Source organism: Paroedura picta, chromosome 1 (assembly GCF_049243985.1).
Source record: "Paroedura picta isolate Pp20150507F chromosome 1, Ppicta_v3.0, whole genome shotgun sequence".
Taxonomy (NCBI): Eukaryota; Metazoa; Chordata; class Lepidosauria; order Squamata; family Gekkonidae; genus Paroedura; species Paroedura picta.
This window is the reverse complement of record NC_135369.1, coordinates 129,263,832-129,284,180: the sequence shown is the minus strand read 5'-3', so window position 1 is coordinate 129,284,180 and position 20,349 is coordinate 129,263,832. Positions and strand designations below refer to the sequence as shown.

The 20,349-nt window shown below is 46.6% G+C and overlaps 1 protein-coding gene and 1 long non-coding RNA gene across 2 annotated transcripts; one reads left to right on the top strand and one right to left on the bottom strand.

Annotated features, from left to right (window-relative positions):
- The first annotated feature begins 121 nt into the window (after positions 1-121).
- Positions 122-6,009, top strand: LOC143820552 (uncharacterized). The gene is made up of 2 exons (XM_077303524.1): positions 122-501; positions 4,215-6,009. The coding sequence occupies exon 2, from the start codon at positions 4,673-4,675 to the stop codon at positions 5,585-5,587; it is 915 nt and encodes a 304-aa protein (XP_077159639.1). The 5' UTR covers positions 122-501; positions 4,215-4,672; the 3' UTR covers positions 5,588-6,009.
- Positions 6,010-6,056: 47 nt separating this feature from the next.
- Positions 6,057-6,915, bottom strand: LOC143820557 (uncharacterized). Its single transcript, XR_013225404.1, has 2 exons — positions 6,584-6,915; positions 6,057-6,202 (listed from the first exon to the last, which is right to left on the bottom strand). It is a non-coding gene; the product is annotated as an uncharacterized LOC143820557 (long non-coding RNA).
- Positions 6,916-20,349: the final 13,434 nt, after the last annotated feature.

Genomic DNA, 20,349 nt, shown 5'->3' with positions numbered 1-20,349 from the left:
AGGGGGAGGAGGGGCAGGAGGGGCCAAGCACAGCGCGCTGACAATAGAGATGCTCAGCCAAACTCCACCCTGCCGGCTGCGCGCTACTAGCCCCGGCAAATACGTAGCGATTGCTGGGGAAATCAGGCGGGTAGGAGGACCGACTCGGTCACCCGGCGGCTTCGATCGCAGAGACTCGCTAACCCGGGCGGGGCTAAGAGGCACGGAGCGGGGCGCTCTGCAGGGGCCTGTCGTGGGGGCCACGATTAAATGGGCAGCGGCCGGAGAGGCGGCTCCGCAAGCACGAGGAAGGACGGTCCCTTTTAATTCGGGGCGGCGGACCTGAAATGGGCCACGCAAGCGAGCCTGGGCATTTAGGGTGGCGCCCAGATTCTCGCGGCAGCTGATTCTGTCTCCATTGAGGACTGTGTCGCTTCCTCTGATCTGGGAAGAAGGGAATTTTGCTTTGCACCGATGAACCAAGGCGCCCGTATGGTCCCGATCGACAGCCTGGGAGTCAAGGTGCCTTTGCGGTTGAGAAGCGTATCCGAAATGCTCCGCGTTTCTCAGGCTCTCGAAAGCATGCTGCAATAGTCAAACTGAAGTCCATTATGCTGCAATTCTAAGACCACTTTCCTGGGAGTAAGCCCCAGTTAATAAAACAGGGCTTTAAGATCACTCCGTCAGTTTCCAAGAGAATGCCCTAAGAACTCTCTTCGGGTGTTCCAGCTATTTTGAAGAGGAACAAATGCCCCCCATCCCCAGTTCCATTAAAAGAAATTCCTGAAAATTGGGATATTTCCCTCAAGAGATATGCCTTCGATTCAATGTAGGCCTGTAATCTTGTTTTAGCATAGGAAGTGTAGCCATTGGAGTTCGGATTTCCTCCCATTATGGGAGGAATCCTGATCTAACTAGAATGCTCCCCCAAGTCTGGGGCTTTTCCCCAGGAAGTCTGTTTGGAATCTTAGCATGAGAAATTACAACCATCAAGTCACTTCAGACTTGTGGTGACCCTCAGGGCCAAATGAAGACTAACTGGTGCCCTAAGCAAGCCCCTCAGCCTTTGCTTCCCTGACATTAAAACAGTACCAAAGGTGAAATAAAAGGTTAAAAATTCAGATTTTTTCCAGTCCAAACTCCACAACTATATTAAATATAAACCTTTAAAAATAAAATGGAATACCAGTAAGCAATATAAGCAAATTATAACTAGGGTGACAGAAAAATGCAACTTCTCAACACTTTAAAAATTCATTTTTAATATAAGGGGAAATTGCAATACAAAAAAACTATTTTTCATCACCCTCCCAAAGATTATAAGGCAAACAGGATCTGCTATGATCTCCACTGAAATTTGGTGATCTCAAGAGCAGCATACTTTTCAAGTTTGAAACTCCTCCATCTACAGAAATTGATGTTGGAGGACAATATTTGTTTTAAATTCCGAATGAAGAAATATTATTTGTACAAAACCAAAAAATTTTTTGTTCCAACGCTTTATCATAAAATCATAGAGTTGGAAGTGGCCATACAGGCCATCTAGTCCAACCCCCTGCTCAACGCTGGATTAGCCCTAAGCATCCTAAAGCATCCAACCTTTGCTTGAAGACTGCCAGTGAGGGGGAGCTCACCACCTTCTTAGGCAGCCTATTCCACTGCTGAACTACTCTGACTGTGAATTTTTTTTCCTGATATCTAGCCTATATCGTTGTACTTGCAGTTTAAACCCATTACTGCGTGTCCTCTCCTCTGCAGCCAACAGAAACAGCATCCTGCCCTCCTCCAAGTGACAACCTTTCAAATACTTAAAGAGGGCTATCATGCTTTCTAATGAAGTTGTGTAACATTTCTATATGCCTGGATCAAAAGATGCAAAATAATGCTTACTGTTGCCTGCATAACTGTATTCATACTTTTCAAAAGTTTTCTCCTATTTTAAAATTGCAAAGTTCACAAAACTAATTGGGCATAACAAAACTCCTATTTTTAGCAGAGACAAGAAATCAGTGTCTTGTTACATAGTTATCTCTGCTGCCTCCCGTCCCATAGCTAGTGGCTCCACTACCTATCATTTCTTACTAATAGCCATAATAGAATGATGACTGGGGAAATTAGTTCATTGTCAAGGTATCTTTTTTCCCTTGATGCCCTAAGCACATATTTATTTTGCTTAATGGTTATTACCCAGGGCTGGTGGTCCTATGAATTAATGACCTCCAAAATGTTCTGTCATTAACAGCCTTGCTCAGGGCTTGCAAATTGAGGGACGTGGCTTTCCTAATTGAGTCAATCCATCTCATGTTGGATCTTCTTTTTCTGCTGTCTTCAATTTTTCCTAGCATTATTGTCTTTTCCAGTAACTTCTGTCTTTTCACAATGTGATCAAAATATGATAGCCTCAGTTTAATCATTTTAACTTCCAGGGAGAGTTCAGGCTTGATTTGATCTAGATCCCACTTTTGTATCTATAAAACTCCTTCAAGGCCATATTTCAAAGAAATCAACTTTCTTTCTGTCAGTTTTCTTTGTTGTCCAACTTTCAAACTCATGCATTGTACTGGGGGATAAAAACATCACTTATACCTCAGGAAGTGTGCATATGCACTATATGTACTATATGTGTGTCTGTTCTATGTTGTCTTTTATGTTTGTGTGTGTGCACACATGTGTTGGGACGATTAACATTCCATCTCCATCTGTCTGTAAATATATGGACAGGCCCCTCTCCTTTTTGTCACAATATCCTTTATTGTTTACTCTCTTCTTCACTCCTCTTTATAACTAACCATTTGAATCAGTCCTATCCTGGGACAGTTTATTTCACTTTCTTCTAAAATAAACATACAGTGCTAACTTAAATTTTCCTTACTCTTAAAGGGACAAGCAGATGTGAAGTTTTAAGAGAGTGCCACAAGTGTTAATTTCTAAACTCAGGGCCAAACTATTATTTTTTGTCATGGATGCCATAGATAGCATAGTGGGTATTATTTACGGGGTGATAGGAAAATAGTATGTCATAGCTGTGTTTGCAAGGTTGATACCCACACACACACTATTATTTCTGGAGAAAAGACAAAGGGACTGGTTCTGGCAGTGAATTCATTTTAGAGTTCCAAGTGGACAGGTTAGTTAGTTTGTTTGTTTAAATGCCATCCCTATCTGCCTGGTTTCTGGGTGGCTTGCATCAGCAAATAAAAACCCATACAGCATTAAAATTTTAAATACATTATAACCAACACACCCTAACTCCAGCGCCCCTAGGAATCTGGCCATTAAAGTGTCCGATTACTGGCCAGCCACAGAATGGAGGCTAACGGGATGTGTGGCTAGGGGCCACATTGGGTGATGATGGTAATCTCTGGCCTCAACCAAATGCCTGGTGGAAGAGCACCGTCTTACAAGCCCTCTGGAACTTAGATGGCACCTGCATCAACACAGTCTCCTTCTACCCAACATAAACAGAGAGGGCATGCTTGAATAGGCTAAAGATCAGAAGGAACAACTCTTTCTGAGGAGATGGTCCACAAATGGTTCTTGTAGCTTCTTGCTGTTTTCCTCATCTGGAATCTTGGAAAATAAGCAGGGTCAACTCTGGTTAATATTTGGATGAGAGACCACCAAGGAAGTCCAGCATCATGAGGCAGAGAGAAACCACCTCTGAACACTTCTTTGAAAACCTAGCTGTGACTTGATGGCTCTTCCATCCACAACTGGGAAGCCACTGAGGTTACATTGGTTATAATTCTGCAGTAATTTTGCAGTAATTTAGAGCACTGACAGTAGAATCCTGGTCGTGTTTATTTGGAGGTAGATTTATTTAAAATGGGAAGATTTGAGTGCAGGAGCACCTTAAAGTCAGACAAGATTTTCAGGGAGATAGATTTAGGTGGGAAGCCATGTTAGTCTGAAGTAGCAGAACAAAATGTGACTCCAAAGGGATCTTTAAGACCAATAAAGTTTTATTCAAGGTATGAGCTTCCAGGGGGGTGTGGCTAAAGATGTCGTCCTGAGAGGGTGGCAGGGCATCTGCTCTGCTATCTCTGAAGCCTGACAGGGGTCAATTGCGCAAGCAATTGGCAGAAAAGAGGAGGGGTACGCAAACCCCACCTCACCTTTCTACCCAGGAAGTTCTTGGGGCCGTCTCCCTGGATTATAGGCTGTCAGCGTTCCAGGTCCAGAGGACGACTGCCATTTTCTATCTCGGACTTTCTTTTCTTTCTTTAATCTTAAAGTATCTGCTTCAACCCTACACGATGATTTACCACAAATGAACGTTTTGAACTGAGGGGAGGACATCGGCTGAGTTCCAAAACATCATTTACTGCAAGTATCTCTCGGTTTTTTTTTCTCCGTCTCTCTTCCTGCATCAAAGCCCTTTGTTTCCCCCCTCCTCTTACTCTGCTCTGCCCGAAGCCACCTCGTTATGAGGCAGGCTAATTCTCCTAACTAAGCAGAAGAAGGATTCAAATCAACTCGAATTAATTGGCAAAAGCTCTTATTGTAATTGTTTTGGTTTTCGGAAATAAGAGATAAGATCTGTGAATGGGAAGATCTCACGAGAACTCTGTGCCAGCACGAGAATACCTGCCTTAACTGACTTCAATACGTCACATGCCAGAGGATAAAACAGAGGACCTCTACTGGCCACTTGTAAAATTGTTTGCGGCCGGGTTTTTTTAAAAGTCAAAACATGTCTATGTTAAAAAGATTGGCTCATCTAATAGAGATACAAACCCAAGATTACAAAGTATTTATAGATGGATTGGTCAAAAATATCTCCAAGGAGATCCAAGATGGCAAGGAAGAAATCTCCAATAGGAATGATGGATCAATAACAGTGGCTGATGACAGCTTTAAACAAGGTGGAAAACCAACAGCAGAAGAGAAATCTGAAATTCATATCTTCAAGGAGATCCAAGATGCCAAGGAAGAAGTCTTTAACAGGAATGATGGATCAATAACAGTGGCTGATGACAGCTCTAAACAAGGTGGAAAACCAACAGCAGAAGAGAAATCTGAAATTCATATCTTCAAGGAGATCCAAGATGCCAAGGAAGAAGTCTTTAACAGGAATGATGGATCAATAACAGTGGCTGATGACAGCTCTAAACAAGGTGGAAAACCAACAGCAGAAGAGAAATCTGAAATTCATATCTTCAAGGAGATCCAAGATGCCAAGGAAGAAGTCTTTAACAGGAATGATGGATCAATAACAGTGGCTGATGACAGCTTTAAACAAGGTGGAAAACCAACAGTAGAAGAGAAATCTGAAATTCTGGAGACGGAAAATGGGATGCCGGAGTTCTGCAGCCCAGATAAGGACACCCTTTTTAAAAAGACATACAGCCATCTCAAAGCAACAGTGTACAAAAATCAATCAAAAGAAATATGGATCTGCAGTGAAAGTAACCGATTTAAAGGAGCTCTTTGGGGGGGAAATTGTATTGATACTGGAGTCCAGGAGGTGCAACGGCCTCAAGATTTATCGATGCATATTCTGCGGGAAAGAGTACAACTGCACTTTCTACGCCAAAGGCCAATGGGACAGAATATAAGTCTACGGGAACGACAAGATGTAGCAAGCCTCGAGATGAGACCCCCTTAAGAAGACCGAAAGCTCATATTGTTGTATGTTTAATGTTATACTGTATTCTATATTTCTATTTTTAACATTAATGATGTTAACATTTTTTAACATTTTTTGATGAGCCTCTTGTGGCGCAGAGTGGTAAGGCAGCCGTCTGAAAGCTTTGCCCATAAGGCTGGGAGTTCAATCCCAGCAGCCGGCTCAAGGTTGACTCAGCCTTCCATCCTTCCGAGGTCGGTAAAATGAGTACCCAGCTTGCTGGGGGGTAAACGGTCATGACTGGGGAAGGCACTGGCAAACCACCCCGTATTGAGTCTGCCATGAAAACGCTAGAGGGCGTCACCCCAAGGGTCAGACATGACTCGGTGCTTGCACAGGGGATACCTTTACCTTTACCTTTATATTTCTATTTTTATGAAAAAGGGGAAGCAGTGTCTCTTTCTCTCTTGTTTCTTGTTTCTTTTCCTTTGTAGGCATATAGGTAATATAATCATTAGTGTTGGAAATATAAAATGGGGTTCTCCCCCCTTATTTTTTCTTTCTTCTATTAGTGTATTGTTCTAGGACCAAAGCCTACACTGACCTGTAGAAAATGTTTAATGTTAAGCTTTCAACTTAAATCTGAAAATATACCTGTCAGGATGGCTCTTAGAATGGGTCAAGTATAAATTGTTTTGTAGATGTATAAGAATTAAGGAGAAGGAGAAGCTATAGAAGACTGAAAGCTTATATTGTTCTATGTTTAATGTTAAGCATTTAATCTAAACCTGGAAATCTTATTATTCTCTGTATTAACAACATATACTGTATCCTACATTGCTATTTTTATGAAAAAGGGGAAGCAGTGCCTTTTTTCTCTCTTGTTTCTTTTCCTTAGTAGGCATATAGGTAATATAATCGTTAGTGTTGGAAATATAAAATGGGGCTTTCCCCCCTTATTTTTTTTATTGGTGTATTGTTATAGGGCCAAAGCTCATATTGATCTGTAGAAAATGCAAAGCTCTCAACTTATACCTGTCAGGATGGCTCTTAGAATGGGTCAAGTATAAATGGTTTGTAGATGTATCTGTATTAAGGATAAGGAGAAATTATGAAATCCTTTTGTAATTTTTTTTCTTTGTACATCTTTAAGGCAAAGCCCTACTTTCCTCTCCCTTCATCAGGGTATTGATACAGGGCCAAAACTCATACTGTTCTATAAGAAATGTTTAATGTTAAGCATCTAACTTAAACCTAGAAATATCTGCCAGGATAGCTCTTAGATTGTATCAAGCAGTTAACGTGAGGTCTACGATCTCTCAAGTAAGTTGATTAATAATAACTTTTCTTTTGTATATCTAAACAGGCCTTTTTTTCTATTTTAATGTAGTGGAAATGTGGATGGCTCTTAGACTCATGGCTCTTAGAGTTTTGGGCAAAAGTTTATATCACTGGGGAGACAATGTGGGGTCGTATATTTTCAAATGATGATTATATTTTATTTACTGCTTTTTGTATCAATAACTCGTGTTGCATCCTATATTTCTATCTTTATGAAAATAAAAAAAATCATTACAATTAAGGTATGAGCTTCCATGTGCATGCACACTTCCTCAGAAAATGGAACAAATCATATGGGGAAGAGCTATATGTTTTACTGCCATCACTTTTCTCTTGTTTTTTTTTAATTTTGTGGTTTTGGGATTATTAGTGTGATGTTATGATATTTTTGGATGTATTATGTTATGTTTTATCGAGTGCAAAGTGCTACGAGCCAGCTGTGTTGGGAGTGGCAGTATACAAATGGAATACAGATATAAAGAGAGAGTAAATTAGTAAATTAGTCACAACAAATATACAGCATGATGATGAAGATCGGATAGTTCTTTGCTAGAATAACAAAGAATAACAAAATTATGCTAGAATAACAAAATTATCATTTGGGTTCAGTTGTCATTCACAAAAAACATAGGGGTTATAAAGATGTTAAGGTTAGTGATTAATGGCAGATGCTTTCCCACTTGTGGAAAGAAGTAATTAAAAGAGACTTGTTGCTAGTTCCATCTGTCTTCACCCAAGCATGGAAGCATCCCCACAACTGAGAAGCCCTGCTGTGTTTGTTCTCCTGTCCAAAAAAACAGAGGTTTAGATTCTAAATTACGTTACAGACATACCGCACATTACAATCCCATTGTCCCAAATGAAATGAAGAGGGGATTGTAAGGAATATAAATATAAGAGTTAAATGAGGTTAGCATATGTAGTGAGATAAACTAATATCCCTGTTGAATCTTGGGGGTTCCATTTTTTTTTTGTGTTGTAATAATTTGCATCTCTGCAGTCTCCCTTTCCAATCTGTTCTTACAGGTTCCTTTGCAATAAAACGGCTACTTTGAGGTCCCTCATTCAATGCCCTGGAAGGTTGAAGTGTTCCCCTACATGTTTCTCAGTCCTGTGATTTTTGATGTCACACTTGTGTCCATTTATTCTTTGGTGGAGGCAAACAGGTCAAATCCTCCACCAAAGAATAAATCTGAGGAAGTATACATGCCCATGAAAGCTCACACCTTGAATGACACTATGTTGGTCTTAAAGGTGTGTTATCCAAACAAGATCCCTCAAAGGGAATTGTAGGAAATGATGAATCTAGCAAGAGGCTGGGTAACGCAGGATCTTTTCTACCAATTTTTACAGTCTCCATTCCCTGGAAGAAACCCTTCTTAAATGAAGAATACAAGCTTATGATCAAAAGGATTTATTTGGGGAAAATATTGCGGTACTTTCAAAACACACAAGCAAAACATACACCCTAAGTTCGACAGGGGGAAAGGTTAAGAGACATGCTGCAGCTGTCTTGAGTCCAAGCAAAGACACAGGATTGATGACATCAGGGGTAGAAAGGATGCTGGGTGTGGAGGGATCAACACAACACACACACACTTTGTGGGTATGCAAGGCTTGATATAGAATTTGAAATTCCCAGGCCAGCCCCAGTTACTGCCCAGTAGGAGATACGTGATTAATTATTGGTCTCTGATATTATGAGTAGCTAACAGGTGAGTTTGAACTGAAGTCACTGAGCTGCAGGCGTAGGGTATGATTCATGGTCAGAGATTATAAAAATAATGTCCTTGATGAGCCATGCTGATGGGATTGGTGATTGTCTAAACTCCAGGTGAGGATACAGTCAAGCTTTCACCTGGACTGGACATAATGGCTCACATTGATCGGTGGATATAGAGATAGGGAAGAATAGTAAGGGACATTGGTACAAGGGTATGGCAGGAGGCTTCACTTGAGATTGACATAAGATTTACCATATATACTCACGTATAAGCTGACCCGCACATAAGCCGAGACACCTAATTTGACTACAAAATCAGGGCAAACTTATTGACTCGCATATAAGCCGAGGGTAGGAAATGCAGCAGCTACTGGTAAATTTACATTAATTGAGGCATCAGTAGGTTAATTGTTTTTGAATATTTATTTCAAAGAAAAACAGTAAACTAGTTATGTAAGTGCAAGAGAAACAAGAACATCCAGCCTCCCCCCCCCCCAACAAATATAGAAAAGTCAAGAGGATGAATAGCTGCTGGTTTTTGTACCCTGCTTTTTACTAACCAAAGGAGTCTCAGAATGGCTTACAATTACCTTCCCTTCCTCTCTTGATGCCAGATACCCTGAAAGAGCTCTGACAGAACTGCTCTCTGAGAACAGTTCTGGCAGGAGAACCAAGCAGTGCACTCAGGCCAGCAAATCAAAGCAGATCAACAGTACCTGAAGTTGGCAACCTACTACAACAGCTACTAAACTGGGAGAATGGACAACTCTAACTACAACTACAGTGCCCCCCCAGAACAAAACACTGATATAAAGAACTGTAAAACTGACCACTGAAAGAACTGTAAAAATAAACTTTTAAAAGAAACACAACCCCAAGAAGAAAAGGCTAACAATGTTGCCCCTCAGATAAAAGAAGAAACACTAGGAGAAATAAACAGTAAATTCCAAGGCAACCCCAAAACCCGCCCTATCCACAGAAACCAAAATAATAGTTTGGAAGAAGTTATTAGGAAGAGAAGAAGAAAAGGAAAAAAAAGATTAGAGTCCCTCAGTCAGACTGTTGATGTCCTACAAGCTGCCAGAGCAAGAAGCTCAGCTTGCACACACATTTGCAAAAGGAAATGCAACAACTGGCTAGCTGCATTCCACAGCCAGCGAATTTCAATTACCCTATATACCCGTGTATAAGGTGAGGAGGGCTTTTTCAATGTGAAAAGGAGTGGTGAAAAACTCGACATGAGTATATAAATAGTTCAGGCTTTCTCTAGAGACAACCTGATCGTTTGGCTGGGAAGAAAGAGCACTGGTCCATAACTGCCCATTTAGGCTTAAGTCTGTTAGACTGGTCTTGAGGAAATGCAGAAGGGATTTTTCTCCATCTTGTTCTAGCAGAGAAAATGGAGTCCAGCCTGACCTCCTTTCTGTGTGTGCCAGCCTGCACAGTGCCTGATATGTGCCAGGCATATGGAAGTGACTCTAGAATACTTCCTCCTATATGGGGGCACTTGCCAGGGTTACAGATTCCAATGGGCTTTTGTTCAGTATGTTCAAAGTATAAAACTTTAAGAGTCAACACTCCTTTGTTGGATACAAGAACAAGTAAACAGCTTGGGCTCTCAAAAGCTTATATCTTGGGGATTTTGTTGGTCTGTATGGTGCTCCTGGACTTGAACCTTGCTATTCTACTGTAAACCAACACAGCTTCCCACCTTCACATTGTTTTACTTAAATTATATCTGCAAAAACAAATGAAGGAGATTCCACAGAATTCTGTAGAATTCTACATACATTCCATAGAATTCACTGATTGGACTCAGCAAAGGCAGAATACAGCCAGTGCCTTCCACTGTATACAAGAACTGAACTCCAGTTTGAAGAGCATGTTTACATCTGGAAATCCAAGACCAGAGATGTCAGCATTTATGAAAACCCAGATGGTTGCCAATTTATGCTCATTAGTGATCATATGGCTTGTCTGTCTCTGCAAAAGTGGTCCAGCCAAATGACTATTATACCAACCACAAACATTTTCTTCTGTGAGGAAGGCTGCCGGTGTCCAGGCAAAGCACCTGCATTACTTCCAAAAGGTCCAAAGTTCAATCCTGGATGTCTCCAAGCTAAAGGGTGATTCTCTGCATGAGACTCAGGAGAGCTGCAGCCTGTCAGAACAGACAGTAATCACTTTGGCAGGCTCAGAAGGACTGACTAAGGCAGCATTTGCAATGCAAACTTTCCCTATCACTGAAGCTGTCTGCAGTAGACAAAGATATTGGGTAGCCCTACTTTGTCAGCAGCCAAGCACCTTATGGTTTAGGAAAGCTATGGTTTGTTTCAGGGACAGAATTAAATCTTAAACTTGCCAGTAAACTAGACTTGTTTAGCATCTAATCTCACGGAAAATCACCCAGTCTTAGACTGGAATAACTCTTCAAGAGATTACACTCTTGCAGTGTGCCACCTTAAGAACGCTTTTCTGGAAGAAAGTCCTGGAAGAAAGTCTCTAACAGTGCAGCCTCACCCTGATCTATTCAGTGGGGTTTCCTTCTGGGGATGGGATGGCACTCTTAGACTTGTTTGCTTTGTTGGGACACCCCTGGCCTCATCGCTTACCTCCAGTCTGGTATCTGGCTGCCATGTGAGTGCTGCTACCCTTTTTTGCAAAAGGGTAGCAGCCGGCCAGAGTGCAACACCGTGTGCTCCTTTCTTTGACTGTCCAGTTGGCCTCCACAAGAAATGACCTGGCCTTTCATGCCACAGGCAGCTCTCCAGAGTCTTTGAGGTGGATTCTCTTGGCTCTGCAGAGATAACCTGGCTGCAGCTGCAAAACATAAGGATACTGTGTGCCTGAGCCATCCCCAGATATTCAGGGGGGTGCCATCAGTAGAAATCAAAGGGATTGTTGTTGTTTTGTTGATGTGTTATTGTCCATCCTCCCCAAAGAACTGGTATCCTGGTGCTCCCCCCCAAAAGACCTTTCCTTAACTGTGGTTGAATCTTTGCAAGATACACAAATTTATTCTTGGCTGAAGGCTGCAGTCCCTTGCACACAGGTGTGGCAGTAAACCCAGTGGGCCTTGCCTTTGAGAGAACCTCTTCAGGAGAAGGTTGAATCTTTCTCAGGAATTTGGGGGAGTGGGCCTGAGGACCTTTCCACCCCTTGTTAATTTTCTTTCTTTCTTTACTGTCAAGTCACAGCTGACTTACTGTGACCTGACCCCCATGGGGCTTTCAAGGGTAGAGACATTTAGAGGTTTTCTCCTCCAAAATCTCCCTTCCCAATACTGACCAAAGCTGACCCTGCTTAGCTTCATAGATCTAAGGAGATCTGGCTAGGCCAGGGCATTCTGAGTGCAGGATTCTTTAACCTTTTACTCTTCCATTGGCCACATGGCTTTGTTCACATTTGTGTGTAAATGCTGCCCCTTTGGAGCCATCGGAAAAGCTGTTATTTGATTGAAGAGGCACTCCCTTCAACAGGAGAGAGCACATGAGACTCCCCCCCCCCCCAGACCCCTCGGCATCCTGAAAGGACCCGGCAGTTCCTAGCCCAATTACCTAGCTGAAGAAGGGGGGGGGGGGTTTGACATTTTTTTCAAACAGACCCTTCCGCCTCCTCCGCACCCATCTGGGCCCTGGAAGGAACGGTGCCAGACGCCAAGGTGAGCCTGCGAGGCACATGTCAGCCGTGGAGATTTTCCTCCTCCCTCTCCCAGAAGTAACAGCAGCCGAGTGGAAGGGAGGCGGCCGTCCAGCGGCAGACAGTCGGGCCCGGAGCAGGTTTACTCAGCAGTAAGTGGCATGTCTTTCTGCGGCGCGGCGGCCTGACATAAACGCGATCGGGCTGCTGGCGCGCAGGCTTTCTGTCCCTGACGGAGAAGTGCCCAGACGGCGGCGCGGGGGTTGGTGGGGGTGGGGGCGGGGGCGGGGGCGGGGGCGGGGGCGGGGGCGGGGGCGGGAGAGAGAGAGAGAGAGAGTCACTGTTGCTCCTGCCGCTAAAGGCGGGGTGGGCCATGTGGGCTGTTCGGGGGACTCCAGACTAGCGAGCTTGTGCCGGGCAAGCAGAAGCCCCGGGACAGTCGGCTCCGCGGGCTCTGGCCAAGGCCGGGCGGCCCCACCCCTGTAGTTCCCGGAGTGGCCCCAGCAGCCTTCCAGCCGGGAAGGGGCTCGCCCGGGGGCGAGGCTTGAGGGCGTCCCTGGCGGCGGGGCGCTGGAGAGGCAGGCTCGGCCGGCGCGTGCGTGCCTGGCTGTCCCAAGCGGGGAAGGCGCTCGCCCTTGAAAGCAAACCAGAGGCCGGGGCTGCCCGGCGCGGCTGTCTCTCTCCGGCGCCAGCCCAGGAGCTCCGGCGGCTGCTCGGAGGGACGGGCCGACAGGCGAGGGAGGCAGGGCCGCCGCGGAGCTGCAGGTGAAATGAGCCGGCGGCCCCTCCCGGGCGAGAGGCGCTGTCCCATCGGGCCGCTCCGGCGGGGAGCGTGGCTCGTGACAAGCATGCCGAGCAGCCTCACCAGCCCATCCCTGGAAAGCGCACACAGAGACGCTTGTCCGCAGCCTCCCCGGCGGCCGCGGGAACGTGAGCCGGACGGCCTCAGAAGGCCGGAGCCGCCAGCCAAAGGCGGAGGCCGGGGAGGACACCTGCGGCGCGGCGCAAACACCACTGGCGGATGCGGCTGGGTCGTCCCCCAAGTTTGATTGAGCTGACCGGCTGGAAATGCACGCAGAAGGAAGGGCCGCGAGGGGGGGGGAGAGAAAGTCGAATTAAGCCCCCACGACTCTTTCGGCGCAGGGATGCGTCCATTACGCCCCCCCCCCCGTCTTTGGAAATCCCCCCGTGCTTGGGGTGATTTTGCTCTACGCCCCTAGATGGTTTTAGTCGAGCTCATTTCATTGCGTTCTGCTTAGACATAGGCACATTCCCCCCTCGTCTTATATACCCCTCCCTTGTAGATGTGGCAATGAAAATCAGTGTTTGCAGATCTCCCACTGAATCCCGTCCCCGGGAAACTGACGTGCAGCTCCCAAGTCCCCTGGTTTTCACCAGGCTCCCTCCCCCCCCCCCCCGCCCAACAGGCGGCCAACGTGAGACCTTTCAAGGAGCAGATCCGGGTCGGCAGAGAAGACGTGTAAGTGGATCTGAAAAGCCCTTCCAGCTTCGGCCCTGTCACTTCTCCTGGAGCCCTTTGTTCTGATTTCACTCAGTTAAGGAATGTGACAGACGGCGGAGATGTTTCCAGTAATGGTGGCCTTTTAGGCTATATTTTGCGGGCGGGGAGAGGCGGGAGGTGGATTGGGAGAATGGCTGTTCCTGACCCCGTGTGTCAAACCAGTAGAGAACCTGAACGAAAACAGCACAGAGAGAGAGAGAGAGAGAAGGAAAATTGGATTCTTGGGCTCCTTATGAGTGAGTCCCTAATTCCCCAGCAAGGCGCCCCCCTATTCAGATTTCAGTTTTGAAACCTGACCAGTCCGATGCTGGCAGAGAAGCACTGGAGTCTTGTCGATCTAATGGGGATCTTTGTTAAAATAAGGAGAAGAGTGGGGACTTTTTATACCCTGCTTTTCAGAATCCGATGGCATCTCAAAACGGTTTACAAACACCCTTCTGCTCCCTACAACAGACACCCTGTGAGGCAGGTGGAGCTGAGTGAACTCTTGGATAACTATTTAATTTATTTAATTGATATACCACCCTTCCTTTCCGGCCAGGGCATTTACATTATATATTACATTATATAATATGCAGTACAGAACAATGAACCTTCACTATAAAACTTATACAGTAAATCTTGTATCAAACAGTGTAATATAACAACGGTTCTTAACAACAACGTGACTAATCCAAGGTTGCCCAGCAGACTCCATGACCGGGCTGACTCACAGCCTATTTACTCTGGAGTGGGCCTGGTCCTTATTCTCACCAGCAAATGCCAAGACTGCATTCCAAGACTCTCCCAACTAATCCTTCTCCCTTCCTTTGGATTGGACTCAATTCTTGGCAGCCTTACCTTGATGGGGTGCATCTCAGGATGGGGCGCATGGCAAGCTCCTATATGACTCCAGTAGACCAACCAAGTTTAAATCTGGGCACAAGCTTCCCTAGACATGCACTCTTTTTCAGAGCTGTTCAAAGCTGTTCAGAGACAGAACAGAGAGTTCCTTTTCTCAGACTGGGACAACTTTTCTCAACTTTTTGACCATTGAGAACTCCCTGAAACATTCTCCAGGCTTTGAGAACCTCCGGAAGTGGTGGATCCTGCAGACCATGGTTTGGGAAACCTAGCTGTGTACATGTCCACCCGGGCCCGTCCCCTTCCCAACGCCTCCCAGGCCCATCATTAGCCGTTTTGGAAAGGGGGAAGTCAACATGACCATATAAGGTCATATCACCTGATTAAGGTTTAACAGTTTAATATATATAGGGCTTGGAGAGGAGGGTGAGAAGGACCAAGGCAAAGGAGAAGTCTCCGTCTTCCGCTGAACCACATTTCCCAGGATTCTGTGCGGGTAACTACTAGCTGGTCTTTAATGACTGATGACCCCACCGCGGGTTCCGACCTGGAGAGGGTAAAACCCGGAGAAGCTGAAGAGGCTCCTCTGGGGATCCAGAAGGAAGGATGTGTCCTTAAGAGGCTCGATCCTCAGGCGCAGAGGGACCGATCAGAACCGGAGAAGCCGAAGGTTTCCCTACCCACGGCTTTGGCTGATCCGGCTGCCATCCTTCGTCCTCACCCAAGCACGAACAAGCCCTTCTCAGAAGTGCATGGGCTCGGGGCGGCAAGGGCCCTCGAGTACGGCTACTTCTAGCGCCCCGGCGGGTTTCCAAAGCCAGAGACCTTCAGAGGCGCTTTGCCGCCGCCTGCCGTTTCCTTGGAGGGTCCCCACACAAGTACTGGCCAGGGCCGCCGTAGATGAGCTCCGGCTCGCCTGCAACGTCCGCGCCAGGCCTTAGAGGCACTAAAGCCCCCGTCGCTTTGAATGGCCGGGGGGTCCACACCGCCGTCCTTGCACCTTCTGAGCCCTTTGACTTCAATAGTGCTGGGAGAGGTGGGCTCGCTCCCCGTCGAGCCGATGGGGACTTTTGTTGCCTCCATCCCTTCATCTTGCCCTTTGGCCGGCAGCACCTTGGTCAGCCAAGGGCTGCCTTTTTAAAGGCTCTTGGTTGGAGTCTCCAGACAGACCTTCTTAGCGAAGCGTCCTGCTTCGGATTCGAAAGGGCTTTTTACGCCTCTAAGGAGTCCGATTGAGGATTGCCGGGCGGAAGCAGATTACTGTAAAGGAAGATGACCCAGCCCTACTGGACGGTGAATACAATGGAACGTGCTTGCCACTGATTCGGCACCCAACACACACACGCGCAGCGGGGATTGTAAATGCGGGACTCCAGGACATCAAAACGAAACACTTTCCGCTATGCAGCGTTATAGCCGCCTCAATCTGTTGAAGAGAATGGATTTAGAAGGGTGCCATTTTCTTAGGAATCCACTGTGAGAGAGAAGGAGCCTCAAGCGTTTGAAATCCAGTTGAGAAGTGTTCAGCTCTGGAGGGATGATGTCAAATGTTTTAGGAACAGACCCCCTCCCCCAAAAACGATTTCTTGGAAGTAAGTCCCAAACATTTGCAAAGCTTTAACTGCTCATTTCCCACAAGTCTTCATATTTCAAACCAAATTTTAAACAAACCTTTCCAGGTTTTCTTGTCTGGTGCCTTTAACATAGGCACTAGCACGGAGCCAGTTTGGTGTCCTAGTTAGGATGAGCGGCTTCTAATTTGGTGAGCCGGGTTTGAGTCTCCACTCCTCCACATGCAGCCAGCTGGGTGACCTAGTCACAGTCCTGTTAGAGTGGTTCTAAAAGAGCTGTCTCTGTCCGCCTCATAGGGTGTCTGTTGTGGGGAGAGGAAGGGAAGGTGATTGTAAGCCGCTTTGAGACTCCTTAGGGGTACTGAAAAGCGGGGTATAAAAATTCTTCTTTCAATCAGCCACCCCAACCTCGGTCCCTGAGCAAGGTGATGGATCAGGCATTGAAATAAAGGCATGCCTACCCGCACGAACCGAGGCGTTTGAGTGCTAAAGGAAGCCGGTGGATTCCCGGAAGTCAGTGGAGGGGCAGGCCAAGCTTTGGGCAGAGATGCTGCGCTTCCTGCACTGGTGCAAGCTACGCCAAAAGACTCTGCGAGGCGGCCCAAGCTCCCAAGGGCACCACGCGTCAGAACTGGGTCTCGAATCCAAATCCATCTCCGAGTAAACGTGGCTCCCAGGCTGCAGTCAGAGGCACGCGGCCTTCCGAGCGGGCGAGATTCATATCTATCTATCTATCTATCTATCTATCTATCTATCTATCTATCTATCTATCTATCTATCTATCTATCTATCTATCTATCTATCTATCTATCTATCTATCTATCTATCTATCTATCTATCTATCTATCTATCTATCTATCTATCTATCTATCTATCTATCTATCTATCTATCTCTATCACAGTGCGACCTTACCTAGAGTGCCACTCATTGCCTTAGGGCGGTGGGACTCTGCTGTTAGCGATGGAAGCAAGTCTCTCCGCGTGCCTTTAGGATCGCGGGCCCATTCCCCATGACAGGGCAGTGCTCCGCCGGCCATCCGTCCGCGATTTGCCATGAAGGCGTTCTGTGCGCCAGACCTCACGACGGCTTCATCGATGGGAAGAAGCAGAGACCCGACGTCGCGGAGAAGCGGACTGAAGCTTGCGAGCTTGGATACCAGGGCGAAGGCATTTCTCCGGATGCGACTTCGGGGCGCCGACGAAGGAGTAATGGCATTAGGAGGCACGCAGTATTTGCCCGTCTGGATCAGCATCTAAGTGGGGTTTTCCTGGGCGAGAACACGCGTAGAAGATGCTGTTGAAGCCTCCTTCAGTCCACCAAAGCCTATGCAGCATGGGGGGCATGGGGCGGCTGCGTCACGGCGCAATGGGGCGCCGAGGGACAGGGGAGGAGAAGGGAAGGAGGCCTGCTGCCTCGAGGACAGACATCGCCCACAATGATCTCCAGAGATGCTGGGGGTGGAGGGGGGGGCTGAGGCGGGCCAGAGCGAGCGAAAGTGCGCCGGCCATTCCTTTGCGAGGGCCGCCCCGCGTCTTTCTGGCTGTGCATTCCGGCCAAGACGCCGCGCCTCCGGCTTTCCGGGTGCGTCCAGGCAGGTGCCTCTTTCGGGCCTGAGCCGGGCCTCCCTCCGGGTCCCCTCCGGCTCTGCTTCCAGCGCGCCAGGCAGCTCCTTCTCTGCGCGTCCCCTGCCCACCCAGGGCGCTTCGGTTCCCCTCGAAAGGACCTGCCGTCTTGCCTTTCCCCAGCACGGGCTGGTGAAGACAGAAGCCCGGAGGACACCCGGGAAGTTTCTGCCTGGGACACTCCATCGGAGAGAAAGGAAGGGCCGGGAATCAGAAAGGGGTGTGTGTGCTGCAGAGGTGCCCTTGACAAAGATTGAATTCCGGATCAGGCTAAAGTTCTGGTGATTACCCTCAAGGCCATAAGGTCAGGGCCCAGTGTAGCCGACCGCCTCCCTGCCTAGGCCCCTCAAACAGTTCTGCAGAGCCGGCAAAAATGAGCTCTTCTGCCAGGCATTTGGTTGAGACCAGGCGTAACCAACATCTGAAGGGGCCCTGCTCCCCCCTCCCTCCCAGAACTCCATCAGTGTGCTCTGGACTTGTTTGCACTATTGCACTCTTTGCATTGTGTGCACTGTTTCCCCTGTTACCATTATCAGTTATTAGTATCATTGTACAATGTTACAGTTATTTATATGTTATGGATTGTTTCATATATTGTTTATACATTGGTTATACATTTTATGCAAACCGCTCTGAGCTTCCGGGGAGGGTGGTATATTAGTTGAATGAATGAATGAATGAATGAATGAATGAATGAATGAATGAATGAATGCACAATGGATACAAGCCAATCTGACTTTCTAATTTGCAGGCCCTGGCCTCTGTTTTACCTCACAAGTCACCCCACTGAGCTATGCTCCCCGCTTGGCATCTTGTCTGAAACAAGTCCCTTCCAGTTGAACTATGGGCTGCAATCCGAAAGTTTTCCCCTAACACATGTCTTTGGTTTTGGTTGAGCTGTGTTACTTCTACATTGGCCTTTCTCCACCACAGAACTCCAGGAGGTTTCAAGTTGTTCTCAGTGGGTCTTTGATCCAGGCACTTCTTCCAGGTTGGTGCACCTCACCTGAAGGCTAGACCCAAAAGAGAGGAAAGCAGAGTTCACTGAACTCCAAATCTGAGAGATTCTGAGGTTACCAGATGTGGTCACTTCACACAGAAGCAATCACATAAGCCAGCCTTTCTTAACTTTCTCAACATTCTTCAGGCTTCCAGAAACCTGAGAAATGGCAAAATGGTGCAGAATATGGTTGGAAAGCATAGCTGTGTACAGACTCACCCGGTGTCCTTCCCCTTCCCACATTGTCCAGCAGCATCATTAGGCAGTGAAGGTTTTTTTACATGGCCATATACAATCATATTAACAAATTTAAATAATAGATTAAAAATTATTAACTCCCACCCATTCAGAAAACCCTTCCAGGATCATCACAAAATCCTGGGCTGAATCTACACAAAACTTTTATTCTAATCCCAGGTCGATTCGGTCCCTGCCGTCTACATTCAAAGCTTGAAGAATGTTTCAGGGGGCCCTCAATGGTAAAAAGGTTCAGAAACTCTGCTTTAGAGGCTAAGCAGCCAGCAAGAGCTTGATCTGAGAGGATGTGTAGACAGGAGGGCTGCCGGGCAGCCAGGCCAGGGAGGTTTGGACTGGTTTGCCTTTGACTGTCTTGGAGTCATGCTGACCCCTAGTGTTCCTTGGAGGAACTCCATCCAAACCCTAGGAGGTCTCCCATCCAAAAACTAGCCAGGATCTGGGATCTGATGGGATCAGGCTTGCCCAGTGGTGCTTTCTCCTCTTCTTTGGCTGCAGAGAGGCCCTGGCCTCCTCTTCCCTGCCCATCCCAAGCTTCCTGGTGAAATCCCAGGTGGATTCATGGAGGATGGGGAGACCAGCCCTTCCACCCCTTTCCCTGGAAACCAAGGTCAAGCCAGGGCCTGCATTTCAGGTGTCAGGAGGGCGAGCAAAGAGGGCAAGAGTCAGAGAGGAGCCCAACAGTGGTGCTTCAAGAGATCTCGGTCAGAGGCCCTGTCCAGACTTGGGTCAGTTCGTGCACCAGGCTTGACTACTTCTCCTTGAAGTTCACTGGGCAGCTACTCCCTAGAAAGTGTGCCCAAGATCCAGTTTTGTTGGATTTTGTGACTTCTCTTCCATCATGAAAAAGTTAAGTTGATGTCTTCTGTAAGCTTTGCTAGTTAATTAGCATAGGGCCAATTAGGTATCCCATAGATGTTTCCCACCAGGGATGGGAAGTCTTATTTTGAATGAAGAAAGCCTAAGATTGTTTTGGCAAATTGATATTTTGGAGATTGGGACATGTTATTCTGCAGATGGATAAGAGGTGGGGTTTTAGGAGAAACTTCCCATCCCTTTGTTCTTTCTCTCAGTCTGTGAAGAAGAAGCCAAGAGAGGATGTTGTTATTTTCCTTCCATATAACCATTTCTACTTAATTTTATAGTAAACTTTTCTTAGAAGATATACATCATGTATCTGAGCCAAATCATTTCTACCATAGTGACTTAGGAAGAATAACTGAAGCACCCTGATCTGGATATCCCAGCTGGTCAGATCTGGGAAGCTACGCAGGGATGGCCCTG

Excerpts from the sequence above, each read along its gene's own strand:
- LOC143820552 (XM_077303524.1), top strand. The coding sequence starts at position 4,673 with ATGTCTATGTTAAAAAGATTGGCTCATCTAATAGAGATACAAACCCAA.